Below are 24,705 nucleotides of genomic sequence, written 5' to 3'. Positions count from 1 at the left end.
TATTTATGATGAATTAATTATGCATGGTGTAAAAATAATAGGGCAAAATAAATGAATTTAGAAATAGGATCGTTTCACGAGCGATATACGAGAAAACAAAGAGAACTCACAAAGACGAAGTATCGTTGTTTTACTATGTTGTCGTTGTCGTGACGTGTTGGAGACATTTGAAGACAACACTCATACACAGTAATTGGAGAATTGTTTTGTTACTTCGAATTTCGACTACAAATATTTGCATTTTTATGTTTTTGTTATTTATGTTATTGATATATTATGATGCATTTTATTTTCTTGACTTGTGCAGTAAGATAGTTTTTCGTTATTTCACTGGTATTGATTTTGCAAATTAGATTTTTTTTCTAGCTATTATTTTGTCATGAAACATCACACAAGTGTGTTCACTTGTGCATAAATATCACTGTGTTATTTTAATTATTTGTGTTTTATAATATTATGCTACATGTTATCACAAGATGTAACAACATCCGAGACAATACTTATCTGATACACAATCCTTACCGTTATGTTAAACATAATACTTTTATGGAGGATTCCCCAGTGTTTTCATCGGTTCTTGAATCTTTAGGACATCAAGATCCCCTAGCTCAATTTAAATTCAATTATTATAAAACTCGAGCTAGCTTTATTTTTTATTTAATAAAACCAATGAACTTGATTTGATTCGAGCTTTTGTCAAAAAACCAAACCAATCTGACTCACATGTACTCTCACCCCTAGCGGTAACAATGAAGCAAATGGCAATAATTATACATCTGGGACGAATTTTGTAAGTTACAAAATTCGACCCGAGCCATAGCACAAGTGTTCAAAACACATCTTCTCAAGACAGAATATTTTAGAGATGAGTGAATTAATTACGTACATTGTCTAGAATTCACACCATGGACATGTTTAATCAGCTGGAACAGATCATTCCATTCCACGATGCACATTTGCTTAAGACAACTGACACCCTTTGTATTTTGCTACGACACCTTCCAAGATGCCGTCAGATCTAAAACTGGGAGAGAACAACCTTGGATCAACAGGTCCCGGCAGGCCGAAGGAAAGCGTGAAGGGTCCAGGGGGGCATTGCCGTTGGTATTTCATTTCGAAGACTCGAGAGTATTTCGTGATGGTTTTGCTACCTGTTGAAGTTAATCCTTTAACGCAGACACTTCCATCCCGTTGGATCTCAATGCTGAATTGACCTATTAAAAAAATGAAACAAGTATAAAGGTCGTGTCTTGCAGGGCTTAAAAGAAATTGGAGTTCAGTATGCAAAATGGTAATTTGATTCCCAAGGGCTTGGATACGGGAGTAATGGAATCGATAAGAGCCTTCACCAAACACGAGCTACATAGTACATACAGCTAACCTAGGATGTAACAACAAATAATGACACAAGCATACAATTATACACACAGTAGCAGAATAAATATTTGCAAATGCAAAAGAAACATGTTTATTTCCCCTACAGCCTTGCACATGGTATTTAGAAAAGAAACAAAATATGGCGAGAAACATATCATGTTTGTCTTCTAAATGAATGTCCGCTCCGTTGTAAAAAAGTTCCGAACAGGGGTTGAGATTTTGCTACATCAATGGTTATGTTTGTATTTACAGCGACAAAAACAGAACAGTGAAGCTTACATTAAATGCAAATGGCGCGAAATATTCTTCATTTTCAAGTCAAAAGGATGCAACATCAGGCCGACAATTATTTCTAGAATGAGGTGAAAAAGTGTAAATGCAACATAATTCATACTTCATAGTCAAACTAAAAAACTGAACGTACGTTACTTGCTGACTTCATTTTCAACACAAAAATATTCCTTTTTTTAACTTGTCAAGGCTACTGATAAAAGGAAACAAAAGTAATATCTTGATTCATTGACGTCTTTTGACAACTCCAGAAAGTATGCTGCATCTTTCATGCCATATTTAATTCCACAAAGCGATGCGTCATCCAATACTGGTCATTGCAAAAGCCTCTATTTACACAAATAAATCACCACATATAGGCAAATGACACAGGTTCAGGATTGTTGAATGGGTCGCACATGAACTATTCATGATATCAGTTTTCTTTAAGAAATTGTAAGAGGAAGTGCGGCAGAGGTGAGTCCAATTACTTAAACAACAGGAGCAACCACAAAAGCCCATGAAGAGGCCTGGTCTACAAGGGTTACAGAAGGACCAAGGTCCAATATTGTTTGATATCCAAAAAAATATTGTTGCATTGATTTCTAGACTGGCAAGGGTGGAGGAGGGAGACAGGGGACTTTACTGCATTATTCTTGAATTATCCGAATTTCAATACAAAAGTTCATTTCCATTGAACTTTGTTAATTGTGGAAATTGAGAAATCAATCCTAATGCTTTGTTCACTGTAATTGTCTGTATTTTATACTGGTCTTATCAAAATACCGGGAACTCGAGAGATGAGGACCAGAAACAAATAGTGCTTACACACTACATTAAAAGGAAGCAAGTTAACAGAATTACCTGGATCCTTCTTAACTCCAGGTAGAGCAATGCAGAAATAATATGCTGATGTGCTCACACCAATGTCCACTGTTCCAACAGGAGGTCCAATCCCGTCTCTACATGCTGTTCCAGTCAACACAATCGATGTGTTCGAACACCAATCTTCCACCTTTGGAATGGGTATTAGAGGTAACATGAACGACTGGGTCATGTTACCGGTAACTGGGACATTGCATGGATCGCAATCATATATTTCCATTCCTTCAGTTTTGTTGTCACTTGGATCCATTGTCTCTGTCACTTAATCCATTTTTGTTTCACTACTTCCCCGATCAATTTTCTTTACTTTAATTACAAATTAAACACAATTCGCAACTACATCAGCATCATCTTTCACAAGAATCACAAATCATTCTTGAAAGGAAATATAATTTCCATATTAAATTGATTCCCCTAATATTATATTTTCCTTGTTAATTTGATTGAGTATAATATTTAATTATGGTTTTGCCTTTCTAGATAATTATGTTAAGATTTTATTGTGATATAATATCTTCCTTAGATTTAATTTCCTATTGATAGATTATGTGGAATATTGGGTTTTACCTTTCTAGATATTATATTTATGATAAAGATCTTCTAGATATAATATTTATGATAATGAGATAATTATACAAATATACTCTAGATATGGTATCAATGTTTAAATAGAGTTTATTTCTAATTAAACTCTTACATTCCTTATGAAATAAGTTTCCTTGTGGAGATAAAAGTCTACATCTATAAATAAGAGATCAAGAACAACATAAAGGCTCTTTCTCTCTCTTCGCTAGGCCTCTTCTCACTCGTTATACATACATATACGCACGTGTGCATGCCGTGAATATCAGAGAAATATTCATCAAGGGACGTGCTGGCTTGAAGAGTGGTGATCGCGTGTTGCCTTGAATGTTGGGAACATCTGCAGACAACACCCGTAAAGAAGTTGGCTGAATATCGTTTTCGTGGATTCCCTTTTGGCATCACTTTTTTGCTTTCTTGTTTACGTTTTTATTCTGGTTATTTGTTTTAGAAAGCTTTTATTTTCTCGACTTGTTGAGGAAATTGATTTTAGGCTTAATCACTAGTGATAGGTTTTTGTAAATGGTTTGGTTTTCTAGTGATTTATTTTTTCCATAAGGCACCGCACAAGTATTTAAACTTGTGCAAATTTAATCTCGTCCAACAATTTGTTTAAAGTGAATTTGTGTAACAAACTTTAATATTCCGCTGCATGTTGTGTTAAATGTTGTAACATTTGACACAACACTCAATTATGATAAAACACAAATTTACGATTTTACACTATTTTTGATATATTTACACACATCTGTCGAACATAAGTTCTAACAAGTGGTATCAGAGCCTACTCTTGATATACTAAGTGCTGATTCTGGTTTTTGTTTTTTGTTTGACAGAAATATCAAATGGATCCATCACTTGCAAACACCGCACTTCGGCCACCAGTCTTAGATGGAACCAACTACAGTCTATGGAATGTCAAAATCCAGTTTCATATAAAGTCCATAGATGAGAGAGCATGGCAAAGAGTTCTAAGCGGTTGGTCTCCACCAAGGAGAATAGACGAAGATGGTGATAGTCTAATCAAACCGGAAAGTGACTGGACTACTGATGAAGTGCAGATTTCAAATTACAACTCGAAGGCACTGAACGCAATTTTTTCTTCAGTTGATACGAACATGTTCGGGCTTATTACTAATTGTGTCTCGGCCAAAGATGCATGGGGACATTCTACAAAGACACTGTGAAGGTTCTGAGAGTGTGCGACGAACAAGACTCAGGATGCTTACTTCCAAGTTCGAGATGATGAGGATGGAAGAATCTGAGAACATACTGGATTATGATCGTTGCCTACGGGAAATTGCTAATGAGGCGTTCAGCCTTGGAGACCCTATCTCCAATGAACGATTAGTTAGTAAGGTTCTCCGTTCTTTGCCCGAAAAATTCAACATAAAAATTTGTGCGATAGATGAGGCCAAGGACACGACTCATATGGCTTTGGAAGATCTTCTCAGTTCACTTTGCACTTTCGAGATGAAGGTGGATATGCAGAAGAAGGACAAAGGTAAAACGATTGCCTTCCAAGTATCAAATGATTCTTACAATGATCTCCTTCAAATATCCCAAGAGGTTAATGAGTCGGATCTCTGTGAGCATTCCATTGACTATATCACAAAGAAATTTGGGGATTACTTGAAAAGAATCAGAGATAAGAAGAATGATGCACAACCGTCGAAATTTCCTAGTCTTCCAGCACCCGAGAGACTGCAAAAGTTTCCTGTCCAACAACAGTTTCGATCAAAGAATGAAGGCAAAGGACAATTCAATTCGAAAAGGTATGATTCAGTGCAGTGTAGAGAGTGCAAGGGGTTCGGACACTATGCAAATGAATGTGCCAACAGATTGCGAAAGAACAAAGGCTACAATGCGTCTCTAAGCGATGAAAAATCTGATAAAGAGGAGAAATCCAATGATGAAGATAATCACACCTCCTTCCTTGACTGCATTATTGACAGAAAATCGCAGGCTACAGGTGAATCCTTTAGGTGTTGCCCTAGGTGTTGCCACTCCTGGCCGCAACATCTGCAAAAAATCAGTGTGTTTAAAATCCAAAACTTCTGGAAATTCGAGTGCAGATGAGGAATTGGAAGCTGATGATGAAGAGATGACTCTTGAGAGTGTACAAAAGCTTTAGGAAGAATTGTTTGAGGATTGGACCAAAAGAAACAAGCTTAACTCAACTCTTGTAAAGAAAAATACTGATCTAAAAGCCGTGGTTGCCAAACTTGAAGTAATTATGAGCAAAAAGGACTTGGAACTGGGGAAGACCAAAGAAGAACTTCAAAAGGCAACTGAAACCTTATCCAAGTTTAATTTGAGCACATCCAAGCTTGAATCCATACTTTCAATGGGAAGAGATGACAAGAAGGGTTTAGGGTTCAAAGACAGTGTATATGAAATTGGTGAGTCTTCAAAATCTACTGTTTTTGTGAAAAGAAAAACTGAAACATTCACACCGTCACAACCTACATCTTCAATCAAAAGCTCTCCACCAAAAAGACAACCTGCTGCACCCGTTCCTACGAAAAGAAAACGCAGGTATGTATGTCATTACTGTTTTAAGCCTGGACATATCAGGCCCTACTGTTTTAAACTCAGGGATGACCGCATGAATCAAACCACGAGTCGAATAAATGTTGCACAACATTTCTCGCAACACTTCCCACCATCAACCTACAGTAAGACAAATTTGGGTATCAAAGGTAAAAACTCACTGTAATGTTGTCCATGCTTCACTGAAAACTAACTACTGCAGGTCATTGGTACTTTGATAGTGGAAGCTCACGCCATATGATAGGATCACGAGAACATCTCATTGATTATGTCGATCAAAAAAGTGGTAGAGTAACGTATGGAGGGGGAGCTAAAGGAAAGATTGTGGGAAAAGGAACATTGAATGTTAAAGGACTACCAAAGCTCCACAATGTGCTTCATGTTGAAGGATTAAATTCAAATTTGATGAGCATAAGCCAATTGTGTGATGATAATTTGCTTGTCAAGTTTGATAAACATACTTGTCAAGTTTGATAAACATACTTGTGAAGTTTTTGATGAATGTAACATGTGCATTATGACAGGTACAAGGTCTTTAGACAATTGCTACCAAATAGGTGAGGAACTTTCATGCAATCATGCACAAATCAGTGAACTCGACCTTTGGCTTCAAAAAGTCGGTCATGTAAACTTCAAAACCTTGAAGAACTTGTGTCAGTACGATGCAGTACGAGGTATGTCTAATCTCTCATCTGGTATACAATATGTGTGCGGATATTCTTAAAAAGGAAAACAGACTCGCGTGTCACACCCAGTGTTGCAACCATCTGGGACAACACGCTGTCTGGAGTTACTTCACATGGACCTTATGGATCCTATGGAAGTTGAAATTTTTGGAGATAAAAAAATATTCTTTTGTGTGTGTGGATGACTTTTCACGATTTTCTTGGATAAGTTTTATTAGGGAGACCTTAGATGTGTACTGTGATAATTCTAGTGCAATAAACATTTCAAAAAATCCAGTACAACACTCTCGTACTAAACACATTGACATTCGTCATCACTTTATTCGAGATCTAGTAGAGAAAGGATTGATTCGGATGGAATTTGTTGATACAAATAACCAATTGGCTGACATATTCAAAAGAGCATTAGACTTTGAGAGGTTCTCCAACCTTAGGAAATCTCTCAGCATGTGTTCTGTCTGATCATTCATAGATGTCTCAGATGTTACAACATCTCGGACAACACCTAACATGCATGTGCATTTTTAGGCATTAGACATTCTGCATTTTCATGCATACTGTGATATGATGTATTGGAATGATGTTGGGTAATCTTCTGTTACACTTACAGTTCCTTACTCGATCTTGTATAACACACTTGGACATGAAAAATACTCTAATTGAGTCACTAAATAGTGAAGGATAATCATGTACATCATGAGTTTGTCCCATGTGAAAGGTGATTTGAGTAGATTGAAAATATTTATAAACATGCTCTGTATCAGAATAAAAGATTGGAAAAAGCTACCTAAAAGAGTCCAATGAAGACTGTACTTTTAGTGTGGGAGCTACCTCTTCTGAATTTAAATACAGAAATCAAAATAGAAGAAATTGGAAAAAGCTACCTAGAGGAGTCCAAAAGAAGATCGTTCTTCTAGTGTGGGAACTACCACTTCTATGATCAAGAGTTTAAGTCACCAAGTGTGGAGAAAAATCAAAATTCTTTTTGGAAATTGTGCGTGTTGTCAGAGGATGTTGCCAACATTTGTGACAACATTTCATTTGTGAACATATCTCATATTTGTTTTCATGTTTCTATTTCTGTTACATTCTGTTATTAGGCATAAATAGGTCATGCATAAACATAACATTATGAATATTGTTGTGTCAAGAGGGTATGAGTATTTCAACAGAGAAAATTCGATGAAAATCCAGATTTTGCTAGAAATCCAATATTTGTGATTTTTGATGGTTCACTGGTGTTAAAATCGATGTGGGTTTCAATTCTGAAAATTATTTTGAAATGATTTTGGACGCAATTATCTCAGTAATTTTGGTAAGTGATTACGGGCCAAAGCTGATCTGGTCTCCTACGAGAACTCAGTTTCTGACTATCGTCTGGCTATAGAGGTAGATGTCCATTCTGGACAAAAAGGGGGAAAAGACGTGACTCAAACTCAAGATAGTGTGAATTGAAAGGATCAAATGATACCATCTATCTGATACCTTTGCTTGATTTCGTTTTTAATGTTCTGCTTCGTTAAGGTTCTGCTTCCCTGCTGTGTTTCTGTTTTAATGAACTGCTAGTGATTTTTGCTGGTGTTGTCTCAGGTGTTGCCAACACAACGAACAACACCGTACTAACTTGATTTCATTCAGGGGGAGAAAAATTCTCATATTAAGGGGGAGTTAACTGGAGTTCAACTGAGAAATTGAGTTTGATTTGATTTTGTCCAGAAAGGTAAAAAGGGGGAGATTGAAGGGAAATATAATTTCCATATTAAATTGATTTCCCTAATATTATCTTTTCATTGTTGATTTGATTGAGTATAATATTTAATTATAGTTTTGTCTTTCTAGATAATTATGTTAAGATTTTATTGTGATATAATATCTTCCTTAAATTTAATTTCCTATTGATAGATTATGTGGAATATTGGGTTTTACCTTTCTAGATATTATATTTATGATAAAGATCTTCTAGATATAATATTTATGATAATGAGATAATTATACAAATATACTCTAAATATGGTATCAATGTTTAAATAGAGTTTATTTCTAATTAAACTCTTACATTCCTTATGAAATAGGTTTTCTTGTGGAGATAAAAGTCTACATCTATAAATAAGAGATCAAGGATATCATAAAGGCTCTCTCTCTCTCTTCGCTAGGCCTCTTTTCACTCGTTATACATACATATACGCACGTGTGCACGCCATGAATATCAGAGAAATATTTCGTCAAGGGACGAAATACGTGACTCAAACTCAAGGGAATGTGAATTGAAAGGATCAAATGATACCATCTATCTGATACATTTGCTTGATTTCGTTTTTAATGTTCTGCTTTGTTAAGGTTCTCCTTCCCTGATGTGTTTCTGTTTTAATGAACTGCTAATGATTTTTGCAGGTGTTGTCTCAGGTGTTGCCAACACAACGAACAACACCCGTACTAAATTTATTATATTAAGGGAGAGAAAAATTCTCATATTAAGGGGGAATTAACTGGAGTTCAACCGAGAAATTGAGTTTGATTTGATTTTGTCCAGAAAGGCAAAAATAAGGAGATTGAAGGGAAATATAATTTCCATATTAAATTGATTTCCCTAATATAATATTTTCCTTGTTGATTTGATTGAGTATAATATTTAATTATGGTTTTGCCTTTCTAGATAATTATGTTAAGATTTTATTGTGATATAATATCTTCCTTAAATTTAATTTCCTATTGATAGATTATGTGGAATATTGAGTTTTACCTTTTAGATATTATATTTATGATAAAGATCTTCTAGATATAATATTTATGATAATGAGATAATTATACAAATATACTCTAGATATGGTATCAATGTTTAAATATAGTTTATTTCTAATTAAACCCTTACATTCCTTATGAAATAGGTTTCCTTGTGGAGATAAAAGTCTACATCTATAAATAAGAGATCAAGAACATCATAAAGGCTCTCTCTCTCTCTCTTCGCTAGGCCTCTTCTCACTCGTTATACATACATATACGCACGTGTGCACGCCGTGAATATCAGAGAAATATTTCGTCAAGGGACGTGCTGGTTTGAAGAGTGATGATCGCGTGTTGCCTTGAATGTTGGGAACATCTGCAGACAACATCCGTAAAGAAATTGACTGAAGATCGTTTTCGTGGATTCCCTTTTGGCATCACGTTTTTGCTTTCTTGTTTACGCTTTTATTCTTGTTATTTGTTTTAGAAAGCTTTTATTTTCTCAACTTGTTGAGGAAATTGATTTTAGTCTTAATCACTAGTGATATGTTTTTGTAAACGGTTTGGTTTTCTAGTGATTTATTTTTGCCATAAGGCAATACTTGTGCAAATTTAATCTCGTCCATCAATTTGTTTAAAGTGAATTTGTGTAACAAACTTTAATATTTCGCTGCATGTTGTGTTAAATGTTGTAACATTTGACACAACACTCAATTATGATAAAACACAAATTTACGATTTTACACTATTTTTGATATATTTACACACATCTGTCGAACATAAGTTCTAACAATTCTCTAGCACACCACTTGAAAAATAAAAAAGGTAAAACTAGGTTCAAGTCCCCATTGACCAGGATAATCACGCCGAAATCCTATTATTTTAAGATTTAACGTTTACAAAGTTGATTTTTTGGGGGATTTAGAAAATTTAAATAACCAGAATTAGGAAAATTTTCAAATGATGATAATTTAAAATAATTAAGATTAAGCAATAAACAAGAACCCAAATGAAAATACGCCGTGACAAATATTGGAAAATTCAGTTATTCAATTATATAAATGACAAACTTTATTAATTCCAAAAGGATGAGGTTAAATTATAAGATCGTGAGTAAATGAAAATGAGCAGTCTTTCCAAAATAAATAGAATAATAGATAGTACAAAACAAGAGCAGAAATCTAATAATCTATATAAAAAAACATTAGAGAAAAATGCTCCAACTCAAAGCGATGTTTTTGTCCGTAAGCCTGTAATATGCAAGAGGTGGAGCTAGATAGTGTCACAAACCAGATAATTTTGTACACTAAAGTCGACCATTAAAAAAAAAAGAAAAAAGAAAAATACTTGGAATCTATGCAGAGGAGATTAATCGTTTCTCCTTCCCCAACCAATAAGTCGAAACAATTCTGTATAAGTATATGCATGCATACATAAAAAAAAAAATATAATTGTCAATTTCGAGTAAAAAATAAAGAGCGAAAATCGGAGACAACTAAATAATCCAGAAACTAGAACCGGCCGCCCTAACCTTAGATCGGGGTCGAAGAAGTCCAGAAGATTTTAGGGCAGTGAGCGGACCCGGAAAGACCGGAGTATCTCACGGTTACTAGAGCTTCGGTGCGCGAAAAAATAAGGCGCGAGCGGAGTGTGAGAGAGTTCCGGTGGAGGGAAGCAGACAGGAGAGGCGGCGACCGCAGATAATCGGCAGGGGCAGGATATGTGTAGGAGTATTCGGGTAGTGTGCGTAGGTGTGATCTGTATCGTTGTGCACGTGGGTATAGCGTGGTGCATAGTTGAACCGAACCGAACGAATCGATCCTTGTAGGATATGTCAAATTTTAAAAAATAATGGTTCAAATTCAGTTCTGAAACGTCTAAAAATCAGGCCATATAAACTATATGTATGAAAATTATTTACTTATTTATTTTATTTAATTAAAATCAATCCACATAAACCATATGTACGAAAATTAATTACTTATTTATTTTATTTAATTAATTTTCAATATTTAAATGATATATTTTATATGACTAAATGTTTAATTACATTATTTGAATGATTTCATGGAATTAAGGATTTTCATTCGGATATTCGATATTAGGCCTAGGAAAAGAGATTAGGGACGACCAAGATGAAAATATTTTTTGAAAAATATTTTTAATGCTCGATAATATGATTAAAATTTTCTAAAATTTTTTGAAGTCCAAATTATTTTACTAGTCGAGCCTTAATTTATTCGAGAAGTTGGTTTTGGTCAAACGATGAACTTTTAGTGCCCGTAAGTTATTATTTTTAAAACTTCCTTTAGTAAACTTTTAACATGATTAAATGGACCTAATTTACCTAAAATAAATGAACCTAATCATTCCTAAACTTAAAACCTAAAACCCTAACATCATTAAACCTAAATTTCGAAAATTAAAAACAAGAGAACTATGGTTGTTGGCATCTTGCAGCAGCCGAAACCACACACACATCACACACACTGGTTTTCGAAAAATTCATAGCAAGAATTCGAAGCCCAGACGTTCCTCGATCGCTTCTCCTCACTACCCCACGCTGAAGATTGAATTTCGAGCATTCTAAACACAAAGGCACATATCAAATCTTTCGTTTGTACCATTCAAATCATTTTATGCATGATTTATGTTTTTAAGCATGAAAAATGTTTAGATGTAATTATTTAATGTTTAGAGATTTATTTTCAAAGTTTTGACGATTCTGTGCATATATGAAACGTGTTGTGAATTCTAAGAAGATTGCTGCCATAGGAAGACGTTTAAGGGATGAGAAAAGAGATGTTAAGTGAAGAACGATGGCTAGATATTGGCATAAGACGCATATATGAAAGGCTAAGTTCTAGGGTTTTTGGTTGGATTTAAGGGCTCGGTTCAGGGGACAGCCGCACCAAGGCTTGGTCAGAGAGTCTGGGGTCTGGTGCAGCCATGCATGTGGTCGGGTCCGTAGATGGCTAGGTGCAAGGTGAGTTGCGATGAATTTGGGGAGAGAAGAAGGGCTCGATCATGGCTTAGGAAAGGAAAGGTTCGAACCATGGGTCTAGGTGGTTTGGTTCATGGCTTACGGGGGTAAGAAAGGGTCTAATAAGTTGTGTTTTAAATTTGGGAAGAAAATATTATGAAACATCTACTACTTAAAAATGCTGCTAATTTTTTTTATTTTTTTTACAAACTCACATTTTTGAAAATAAGCATTTAAGTATTTTGCAAGCCTGCAATACTACTGAGAATATGGCATTTAAAATTACTCGCAAACAATCGCCAGATAAAATGTTGCAGTTTAAAAATATTGCCAAACCGGTCCACAATCGTGCATAATTAAAATAAACTGAGTAAAATCATGAAAATCAACAGCATATAATAAAAACTTATAAAACTGATCAGTCTACTCAAAGTTCATAAAATCGTGATGTGCGAAAAAGTGTGTTCCTTGAGTCGTGTGCGCACATCCAGCTCAGCCTACTTAGAGTTCGGCACCCCCAGTCTCCTCATCCAAATGCTCACTTGCATCACACACGCCTAGTGAGTATAAAGACTCAACACATATGTATCGAAATAATAGCAAACACATATACATAGCACACAACTGTGAAAAATATATTGTAATCAACATATCGTTCATGCACTTAAAAAGCATAAATGTAAACGCGTCATTTGAAATCATAACATGTCAAAACAGCTTTTTGTATCATCATATTCTTAAACATTAACTTTAATTGAATTCAGTTCCTTAGTTGTGACCTTCGTATCAGCTTTATCATTTCATCATTAGACGATTGATCCATCTACATAAAACCGTGGTACATGGCGACTGTCAGACATCAACGACAATATTACCCATCCATTGTGCCTAGGCCTCATCATTAGCATTTACGTATACATCATAAGCGTTTACATATACATCATTAGTCACAACTAATTCTCATCCTTCAAAATATCATCATTTTCATCCCTTATCGAAATCATGCACATATGTAAAGTTTTCTTAAAATCAAGCATGTAACTTACTTTTCATAATTTCATAAAACCATATGCATGATACATAAACATATAAAAGCATGATAAATATGTGCTCAGGGCGATGTGGGACTAAAATCTCACCCCGGGTACAAAATGACCATTTTGTTGCGTGTTTTCTTGATTGCTCGAAAGCACACGACATCAAGTTATAGTAAAATGTATTTTTGAGTACGAATGTCGAATTCTCACGAGGAGTGTGAATATCAATGTATATCAATACTTGTAATTAAAATAGTCTCAACTTTATTTAGAAAAATCAAAAGAAGGTTGATTTGTTTAACAACTATTTAATTGCAAATGAATAATAAACTAACACCGAATGGAGAAATATCACTGAGAGAAATATCTAGATAAATGATTTCACTAAGTTTCCACGATAATCATTCCCGATTGAATTTATATTCATGAATTCTAACTATTTAATGACCAAGAACACTTAATTATTTTATTCCTACTTTCCCAAGTGACGAATAAACTTTATCATTCAAATCTCGATTCAAACATTCCTAATAAGAATCTAGATTTATATGATAAATGCACGCAAATTCTTGTCCAAGTCTCGCTAAAGTTATATGCCTTCCGAATGATATAAACATTCAACGATGCGTCTTTAATGATCTATACTCCTAGTCCCTCTCCCGAGTTGTAGAATTAATCGAATAACACACAATTTATGGCCTGTAAACTGCAGTCAAAACAATATAAAGAAAAACAATTAAAAAAGAAGGAATTCAATCATGTAAAGAACCGAGTCAAATTATCGTATCGACAAAGCTACGTCATTATCTAGACTAGAAAATTAGTTCATGACGAAATCTAAATAAAAACAACGCATGTTCAAAGATTTAGACATCGAAATACACGAGAATATAAAAATGAAAGAATAGATGACAAATCTGAAGTATCGTCTGCGTCCATAGATCCGTCGTTCTTCAGTATTTGTGATCGTTCTTCGTACTCTGAATCTTCATCTCTTGTTCGTGTCGGTATCCTGTGTGTTTTTTTCTCCAAAAAATGGCTCTCCTGTTCTGAACCCTCGATTTCTTCTTATATACCCGTCTGGGCCGTGAGTCGAAGCCCATTTAATCTTGTTTCTCCGCCATTGGCGCCGCGGCGCTGAGTAAGTGGCGCCTAGGAATTTTGAATGTTAGCGCTGCGGCGCTTGTTCCTTAGCACCTAAGCGCTTGTCTCTCAGCCTTGAGGCGCCGCGGCGTTGTGTGGGCAGCACCTAGGCGCTTATTCTTCGGCAATGATGCGCCGCGGCGCTTCTTGGGCAGCGCCTAGGCGCTTGTCTTTCGCACAAATGAGCGCTAGTGGCGCTTGTTTTGGCGCTGCGGTTCTCGTCTATCGTAGTTTCACGCTCAAAAACATCTCTGATTGCTCTAAACCATCAACTAGTTGTTTATCCCCTGCACGACACAAAAACAACAAAAACCACGCGTAATTCTGTTCGAAACCAGCATAGATCAAAAGGATTAACATATAAATTAAGTGCAATTCTTGCACTTATCAAATCCCCCAAACTTGAACTTTTGCTAGTCCCGAGCAAAATTAAGAACAAAAATAGAAATGCAGACTCAAGCAAGAAATTAACGCTGAAAACTATAGTCATGGATATGAAAAAAGTGACAGTGGCCTCAGATTTATCCATTTTATGTAATTCATAATCACTCAAGAGTCACGTACATGTGTGATATGTCAATGTTCATTTACCCAATCAAATGATCAAATAAATTTACAACACCCACTAGCTTTATTAACTCAAGGGATTTTCAGATCAGTTCAAATCACACTTCATAAATATACAAATTCACTTACACAGATCCCACAGGACTTTATTGGTAATTGTTTGGTTCAATGGATATTCAGTGCAAGTATACCAAACGATGATGTTACACAATGAGATGCTGACATGCAAATGATTAAAATTCATACTTACTAACCATGTTTCTCAGGTATCCATAGGCTTGACTTGAACAGCTTTTCTCCACTAGTATATTGGATAAGTGTGACAAGGTTAATAGGTCTTGTAGGCTTGTAACGTTAAGCTATGGCTCATGGCTACAATAAAAGGTATGAAAATCAAAATTTGAGAGAAATAATCGAATTTTCATCATCTTCACTCTTATTTCATTCCCCATCACTTCATTGTTTTCTTCCCAATCATATCCTCGATTTCCCATAATTTTCTTTTTCTCCACTTTTTGATTCATTCCTTTGATTATTTTTCTTTTCTTGTCACTTTTTCAACTCCTTTTTTCACATTTACTTTTTCTTTTTCTTTTCCTTTTCAAGGAGTATTTGAATCGTTACAACACCAATGAACTTATTTCTCTCAAGATTAGGTAGGACAATAAGTGTATAAGCTTCATTAAGTAGTTGTTGTGGGATGTAGAATAGATACAAGTGGGGGCTAATTTTATGTCACTGACAACACCACTTGATTTTTTTAAAATAGGCTCAAAAATGGGACACTAGGGATGTTTCATTTTTAATCGGTAGGCTCAAAGGCTTAAACAGTTCCAAAGATTGCCTAAATCATTCCTATGTCACATATTATCCGTATTTCACCTCGAAAAGTGTTCAAGAAAGTTCTAGATTACCGTCAATCCAGTGGTCAACTCATACAAACCAATCACATGCAATTTTCAATCAAATGGTATATGAGAGGTGAACAAAGAGAAGTCAAGCATCTCAATCTACTCGAGGCTCAATGGGCTAACGAACGATAATAGCAATGAAAAAAGGCCCAAAGACATTGAGAAGGATTGCCTAGATCATTTCTGTGTTTGCAAAAATGTCAATTAATGTCATGTGAAAATTACTATAATTCAAATTCCTATTGTCCATTTAGCATCACAAGCATGTAAATTGTCTCTAAGCATTGATAGTATCAAGAAACATGACCATGCAACGATATTTGTGACTATCAAGTTATCATGAATACATATATACATTAAAACCACGATTTCATTTTCATCATTGGCCACACAATGACGTATCCATGACTCTTCCTAACAATTCTAGCTTGCAATAAATAATTAAACGTTTTTTTTAAACAAGGGATTAAACTCTACTGTGCAGGGACTAACTAATTATGCAATTCATAGAATAAAAATTAAAACAGATTGAACGATAGTGAACGACCCCCCCCCAAATTTAAGTACGTGCATTGTCCCCAATTTACAGTAATAAGGCAAGAAAAAAAAATGGGAACACGTACCTCATACAGCGCGCTTCAGGAATCGCTGTCCTCGCCTGACAGCTCAGTCTCCTCGTCATCATAATACTCCTCATCATCCTCGATAGGTCTATGTGAAAATGCCGGTGGCTGGGGGAATACAGCTGCAGGGTATTGCTGTGCGAGCACCTGATTAAAATCATGCACGTAATCCATGTGCTCTCGTGTCATCCGCCACTGTCGCCTCGTAACACGCTCAATGTCATCGAGACGCTTGTGCGTGATCTATCCCCTCCCTGAACGTGCCTGTGGGACGGGAAGTGGCTGTGCTCCACTCCCTAAAGCCTCTCCCGGAGCACTCGTAATCTGTCTTTGTCTCCGATCCCGCGGGAGTCTAGCAACCAGTAAGATGTCGCCTTTTGTATGCAATACGGCCTCGCTATCATCCCATACAACCCCTGCTAACTGACATAGATCCATAATGGTAGAGGAGTGTGGCATACTCACAGTGGAAGTGCCTCGAGAAGCCTGCAACATCGAAGTCATAATCACGCGGCCCGCATCAACTGTCCTGTCGGTGATGATACAATAAACCAAGGCTGCCTTCGTTTTTGTCACATCAGATACGTGACCAGATGGCATCAATCGCGAGGCTACGAAGTGGTACCAGTTGTATGCCTCCCTCTACATGGACGTCGCAGGGAATGTGACTGGGGCTCATTGATTATTCAGTTTCCAAACCGTGCCCGGCTCACATAGTGTGGTAATGATCGTCTCATAGGTGTAGGCCTCTCGCATGAACAGTGTGTACCCATCTGTTTCGTAGGCTGGCATCGAATACAGCGAATTAATTGTTGTGCTATCGAAGGCAACCATTCGCCCCCGCACCTTTACGTGATAATTTTCGTGTTTGACCTTTAGATTAGCATAGAATTCCTGCACAATGGAGATCACAGCGTCTGCCGGCGGTTTCACAAACTCAGCCCAATGAATATTCCTAGCAACAATCAATGTCGTGCAATCCGGGATGCTCTGATCCATCCCTCTTTCCCGCTGCATGCTTTTATCTTGTAATTTAGAATAGTTTTCGGCAGCAGCGGCATTCCAGAATCGTCATCTATCAAAAGTAGCTATAGACGACTCGCCCTCCCCAGATTGAATCTACTTGGTCTTCTTCCTCGGCGGCATAGTTCAAATCAATATCAACACACTTAACAAAAGTATTCAACAATTCAATACCCCCAATATCAACACAAACAATGAATTAACGATTCCTTCCAAAAAGCAATTCTCCGAATCCAACAATTCCCAACAACAAACGCATTGAGACAATTGATCGAACACTTTGCGTATGTATTTCAAAACCTAAATCCTTAGGAATTCAAGCATTAAAATCAGAACTCACTACACCAAAGATTGTTACCTTATGATCAGTTTACCAAGATATGCTTAAATCCGTCCGGGTGTCGGCTTGGTGAAGAAGTCTCTTGGATATCGTTGAGCCAAGGAGGTGCTAGGAGTCAGAATTTGAAGATGGAATAGCTTGGGAGTGAATCGTGTGGTGTCTTGTGGTGTTTAGAAGGCTAATTTGTGGAGTTGAGCAATTTTTTTTTGGAAGAAAGGAGGAGCCGCGGCGCTGCTTGCTTAGGTTTCTGAAAAAGAATGAAGTCTCGGTCCTCTTTTTTTTTATAACACGAACTAGCGCCGCGGCGCTGAGTAAGTAGCGCCGCGGCGCTTAACCTTTGGCTTTCAGCACTTTCAGCGCCGAGGCGCTGAATATCTAGCACTGAGGCGCTTAATCTTCTCATTTTAGCGCTGCAACGCTTATAGTTGAGCGCCTAGGCGTTTTCTTCTCGGCTTTTAGCGCCTGCAGCGCTAATAGTATAGCGCCTAGGCGCTATTCTGGCGCAATTTTTGTCAAAGTGAGCTCTTTCCACGCCGCGTTTCAACTTGTACCTACATAAAAACACATAAATCAATGTCTAATCTTCACATGCCAACTTAAATAAAATCAGAAAATGTAAAAGCAATTATACTACTGATCGAGCAAAACTTGCACAGTGAATAATCCCAAAATTTATTTTATAAATGAAAGCTCGATTTAAATATCGCAAGTGCACGATAGTCAAGTTATAATAAACGTAAGTAAATACGAGTATCGTTCCACAAGGACTGCGTTACACTATTTTTATTTTCAATTAAAATTTCTTTAGCAACGATAAATTGAGTTGATGATTAAACTAATGTAAAGTAAACAATTAAAATAATTAAAATGCAAAGAAAACGTGTTCAAGAACGCAATGATTAATTTGGATTAAATCAAATGAGAAATGAATTTGTTGGGAATTATCAGTTCACCTACCGCTCGTGTTTAACTAATTACACTCGACTTTTACTCGTGCGTTCGACGGAATTCCCTAGACTAATTAATATACTCTGTCGAGCTATATTAATACTAATAAAAAACATGCAGTACTCAAGTGTCCTCAAATATTTAACAGTTCAAGATTGCATTACATTCTATGGAATCCACTAGCTTTCATTCGGGTGAACTATCACTATCGACACGTACCCAATTCCGTATATCTACTAAAATTGTAAATCTGTGGTTTATACTATTTGATCGTATTGTTAACTATTCGATCGAACTCATCAACAACATGAAATAATCAAAGGAAGTTAGCTAGGCTTCGATTGAAACACGAAAGAACAATAGCATAAACAAATCACTAATAAAAACGTCGAGAAATAATGTTCAACACCGAGTACGGGGTAGGATCCCCTCAAATCCCAACAAATCTAGAGTTTAGCTACTGAAATTCATGATAAAAACCAACAATCAATGTAAGAAATAAAATACTGAATAATGAAAATACTAAAGATAACGATGGATGACGGCCATGACGCGTGGAAATCTCGAGGTCTTCGAAATCTCCTTTGCTCCTAGCCTCCTCTCCAAAAAAAAATGATGAAAAGTCTGATAAAGATCCAAAAACGGCCGCTGCTCTCGTGTGTTAGGTTATAGTGTAGGATAGAGTCCCTAGAAATTCGGAAACAAATCTTTCTCAATCTCGCTTTTCGCTAGGGCGGTATATTTTGACCGCCCTAGCGAGAGGTCCTCGAATAAGCTTCCTCGAGCATGTCCCTGGTTTCGCTGGGGCGGTCACTTTTGACCGCCCTAGCGAGACACTTGCGCAAAATAATCCTCGGCCAGACCACAATGCTCGCTGGGGCGGTCACTTTTGCCCGCCCTAGCGAGACCTCTTCGATATTATGCCAAAGTTTCTCCCATTTTTTGGTTCAATTCCTACAAAATAACCACAGAATACACGAGATTAGTCAAATGCTCAATAATGCTAAAAAATTGCAAAATTCAACTAAAACAAACTAATATGATGCATGAACGTGACTCAAAACCAACACTAAAAACACGTAAAAACGAGTCCTATCAACCCCCTCATACTAACCTTTTGCTCGCCCTCGAGCAAAATAGGTTAAAGCACGAGATTCTAAACAAACAAAACAAACACAAAATACTCAAACAAGAAATAACCAACTCAAGTAAATGTCAATGGTGAGTTAACAACTGTTATGCTCATGCCTCAGTGAACTTTCCCACACACAAATTCATAATCAAGTCGAATCACAAACGAATACTCATTCTCATCTACACATAAATCTCGACACTAATTTGAACGTGTGTGTGTGTCATGATGGGTCTAGTCATTCGTACTTCAAATAGATCAATCATCCGATCATGCGAGTCACTCAATTAGCACTTCAATACCAGTATCACTAGCATGCACCCCCGTGTCCATTTATCACTAACCATAATTTGAACTTTATTCGATTCTTAAGTGCAGAGAAGGGTGTCGAAAAGAAGGAAAATAAGCTCAAGTGGCTAACAGTCGGGAGTACACCGATCATTTTCATTGTGCAATCGTCAAGACTTTTCGTCTGACTTTCCTCGTCTCCTTACATCTCCAACTTTTAGCCCAGGAATAGAATTCCATTCCTTTTATTTCGGCTCCCCCTCACCTTACATCTCCACCAATTTTTTCTTTTTCGATATATATATATATATATATATATATATATATATATATATTTTTATGCACAATTTCACACGTGTACTCCCTAGGCTAAGAATATATACTTTGGATTACAGCTGGTTAGGAGTATGATATTTTAATTCAGTGCATTGAGAAAGGGGGTATATGTAAAGTTCAAGGCAAATCACATGTTCTCATTCAAGGTCCCAATTAGTGACTTATTTTCACGGGTTTACATGCTAAATCAACTCATAAATGATGCCTTTCAAGTTAACCACACAAAACCTTCAAATTTCACCATTATTCCTACAAAATTCTAGTCCCCACACATATGTGCTCAAAAAGTTCAACTTTGTGCCAAAATTCATGCTTTAACAATCAAGAGTACCATTCATGAGGTGACCCAATCAATACTTTTGTATACTATCAATTCAACATCATCATTGGCTCATACACTATGTCTTCTCACCATAAACAACACCAAGTAAAAGAAATGCAACAATTTAAAACCAATTAACTAAGCAAACAAAACAATCTACCCCCCTCATACTAGAGTTGTGCAATGCCCTCAGTGCACAAAACGAAACAAACACTAAAAACATAAAAAAACTCATGAATGTAAATGCAAAGAAAGAATATGCAAAATAAAAGGCAAGGGGAAACAGTGAGCTCCCCTAATCAGAAATCGTCCTCCTCCTCATTCTCAGGCGGTGGGACTCCCTCTTCAGCCGCTGGGGGCATAGGATAATGGTATTGAAACTGGAAGGGTGGCGGGTATGCTGGTGTAGGTAGCTGGCCGGACGTGTCGATGCCCAAATGAGTTGAGATCCCCTGCACCAAGTATTCGATGTTCTGAATGTGGGCTTGATTAACGGCCTGGTACTCAGTCTGATAAGTGGCCCAAGCGCCCAATTCGTCGAGGCGATCTCGCATGGCACGGCGGCGTGGCTGCGGAGGTGGTGGTGCATGTCCTAAGGCCGGAGGTGGTTGAGCTGCTCCCCCATAATCGAAAAATACCTCCTCGGGCAGCTCAGCCTGTCTTTTCTCCCTCTTGGATCTATAAAGAGCCTCATCAATGGCTCTCATCGGCGGTAACCACTCATCATCATCTGCAAATATCACCCCCGCTCGGGCACACAGCTCAGTCACTATCGTCGGAAAGTAAAAAGCCAAATTGCTGCTATTAATGCACATGTTAAGCTGTCCGAAAATGAGCCTGCCCACATCAATCACCATCCCAGTACAGATGGCATAAAGAACAACCGCCCGCTCACGCTGCACATCACTCGTATGACCAACCGGCATCAATCTCTTAGACAAGAATGCATACCACAATGCCCCCTCCACTTTCAAAAACTTTTCAAGAAAGACCGTGTAAGTCCCCGGTTGTTTCCACGTGGTGCCCGGATAACAGAGTGTGCGAATGATCAAATCATAATCCGGGTTAAGCACCCACGCCTGAAACACCGAATCGTCCACCGACGGTAAACCCAACATATCATTGATCCTCTTGGGATCATACGGGACTAGATGTCCCCTCACAAATGCCTTTGACTCATTTCCCGCCGGAGCATTGGCATAAAATTTACGCACAACCGGAACCACTGCTGCATTCGGTTGTGCTACAAAGGCATTCCACCCTCTTCTTTCTATTTGGGACTCCGAAAATTGACCGATAAGAAACGAGCTAAATCCACGCTCAGGGATTGGTTTCCTATGTAGTCTAGCATGCTAAAATCTTTCCCTAGCTTTTTCATTCACAAACATAGATGGAGTGGAACGAGAACTAGAAGCACCCTAAGTTACCTTAGATCTTTTGGGTGCCATGTAGAGATTGGAGTGCACAAAGTATCCAACCGCTGGAAAATTGTTGAGGGTCGCCGGAAGAAGCTCACCGGAATATGTGGAAGATGACCGGAGTTGCTTGAAAGACCGCCGGAGAAGAAAATCTTGTAGCCTAAATGCTTCTTCGTGGAGTGTATGGACCAAGATTGAGTCTTTGCCCTGAAAAATCACCAAATAATAAGGATTGAGTACAAAAGATGGAGGGGGGTGCCGAAAATCGGAAGGGAGGAGTAGGGTTCGAAGTGGGGAGGAAAAGAGAATAGGAAAGTATTTATAATCTGCGCGACTCGCTAGGGCGGTAAAAACAGACCGCCCGAGCGAGAAGTTTTCGGAAAAAAAATTTTTTGTTAATCTATGCGACTCGCTAGGGCGGTCAAAATCGACCGCCCGAGCGAGAAGTTTTCAGGGAGAAAAATTTTTTTAATCTGCGCGACTCGCTAGGGCGGTATATTTTTCCCGCCCTCGCGAGACGTTTTCGCAAAACGCTTTTCTTTAAAAACGAGTACCCGCTGTGGCGGTCAGTTTTGACCGCCCGAGCGAGAAGTGTTCGGGAAAAAATTTGAATGCAATGCCATGCAACTACCTAAATGCAAATGATGCGATTAATAACTAAAAAAAAAAAAAAACTATAATCAAAATCAAAATAAGGAGTAGAAGTAGTTCTCAATTTATAGTCTAGAGCTCGACTCTTCACCCATGTCCTCAATGACTGTCATGGAGCCGAGTGACTCCAATTTGTGGCTCAATTGTGCCACCGATATAGTGCTTCAATCTTTGAGCGTTCACAGTAAATGTCCCGTCCTTGCCATCATGCAACACCACTGCACCCGATGGGAACACCTTGGCTATAGTGAATGGTCCTGACCACCTTGACTTTAGCTTGCCCGGAAAGAGTCGTAAGCGAGAATTGTATACCAACACCGCTTCACCCACTTTGAATTCCCTTCTTATAATGTGTTTGTCATGGGCTCGTTTGGTGCGTTCCTTGTATGATAGTGCAAGATCATAAGCTCTTCCCCGAAACTCATCTAACTGATTCAACTGCAGCAATCGTTTTTCACCTGCAAGAGCAAAATCAAAGTTTAGTGCTTTGGTCGCCCAATATGCTCTATGCTCTAATTCGACTGGTAGATGACATGCTTTACCAAAAAGCAACCTATATGGTGTAGTGCCTATAGGTGTTTTAAAAGCAGTACGATACGCCCACAAAGCATCATCTAACCGAATGGACCAGTCCTTCCTATTCACATTAACCGTCTTCTCTAAAATCCTCTTAATTTCTCGATTGGATACTTCAACTTGTCCACTAGTTTGGGGATGGTATGGAGTGGAAACTTTGTGGGTGACACCATATTTGCCCAACAGTTTATCAAAAATTTTGTTGCAAAAATGGGTGCCACCATCACTTATGATTGCACGTGGTGCACCAAATCGATTAAAAATATGTTTCTTCAAAAATTTTAACACCACTTGTGCATCATTAGTGGCACAAGCCTCTGCCTCCACCCATTTAGATACATACTCCACTGCCACCAGAATAAATTTCTTTGCAAAAGACGCAGGAAAAGGACCCATAAAATCAATCCCCCACACATCAAATATTTCACACTCAATAATGTTATTTAAAGGCATCTCATGACGGTTGGAAATATTACCTGTGCGTTGGCATCTATCACAATTGAGAACATACAAACGAGCATCCTTAAAAAGAGTTGGCCAATAGAAGCCACATTCAAGTACCTTAGATGCCGTCCGTATGGGTCCAAAGTGACCACCTACCTCACGGTCATGACAATGGTTTAGAATTTGATTGGTCTCCTCCTCCGCCACACATCTTCTTATCATGGAGTCTGCACAAATCTTAAACAAGAACGGTTCCTCCCAAAAATAATATTTCACGTCTGAAAAGAATTTCTTTCTTTGGTGAAACAATAAATTAGGTGGAGGTGTGCCAGTGACAAGAAAATTTGCAAAATCGGCATACCAAGGGTACGCATTTACCTCAAGCAATTGTTCATCAGGAAACCAGTCATCTATATCATCGTCACTGCCCTTAATTTCAACATGCTCAAGCCTAGACAGGTGGTCAGCAACTACATTTTCCACACCCTTTTTATCTCGAATTTCGAGATCAAATTCTTGCAATAATAAAATCCACCTAATTAACCTAGGTTTCGCATCTTTCTTAGCAAGCAAGTATTTTAGGGCAGAATGATCTGTATACACAGTTACTTTAGACAGAACAAGGTATGAATGAAATTTGTCAAAAGCAAATACTATAGCAAGCAATTCCTTTTCAGTAGTAGCGTAATTCAATTGAGCATCATTTAAAGTCTTACTTGCATAGTAGATGGTATGAAATACCTTGTTCTTCCTTTGACCCAGCAACGCACCAACAGCTGTATCACTAGCATCGCACATCACCTCAAACGGTAGCTCCCAATCAGGGACAGTCAGAACAGGTGCTGTCACCAAGCTTTCCTTGAGTATCTCGAATGCATGTAGACAAGTA

The 24,705-nt window shown here is 37.6% G+C and overlaps 1 protein-coding gene across 6 annotated transcripts; it reads right to left on the bottom strand.

Moving 5' to 3' along the window:
• Window positions 1-750: 750 nt before the first annotated feature.
• On the bottom strand, window positions 751-10,865 carry LOC142522563 (increased DNA methylation 3-like). 6 transcript variants are annotated; one of them, XM_075626018.1, is made up of 4 exons: window positions 10,606-10,865; window positions 10,422-10,483; window positions 2,512-2,793; window positions 751-1,214 (listed from the first exon to the last, which is right to left on the bottom strand). In XM_075626018.1, coding segments are annotated over exons 2-4 (537 nt in total). In that variant the 5' UTR covers window positions 10,423-10,483; window positions 10,606-10,865; the 3' UTR covers window positions 751-960. The 6 variants fall into 6 exon arrangements, with proteins under 6 accessions (XP_075482133.1, XP_075482134.1, XP_075482136.1 ...); XM_075626019.1 differs by having other exon boundaries at window positions 2,512-2,838; window positions 10,606-10,864; XM_075626021.1 differs by having other exon boundaries at window positions 2,512-2,787; window positions 10,606-10,864.
• Window positions 10,866-24,705: the final 13,840 nt, after the last annotated feature.

The sequence above is a fragment of the Primulina tabacum genome, chromosome 13 (genome assembly GCF_025594145.1).
Source record: "Primulina tabacum isolate GXHZ01 chromosome 13, ASM2559414v2, whole genome shotgun sequence".
In the NCBI taxonomy this organism is placed as follows: Eukaryota; Viridiplantae; Streptophyta; class Magnoliopsida; order Lamiales; family Gesneriaceae; genus Primulina; species Primulina tabacum.
Note: the sequence above shows the minus strand (reverse complement) of the source record. Positions and strands in the feature narration are given on the sequence as shown.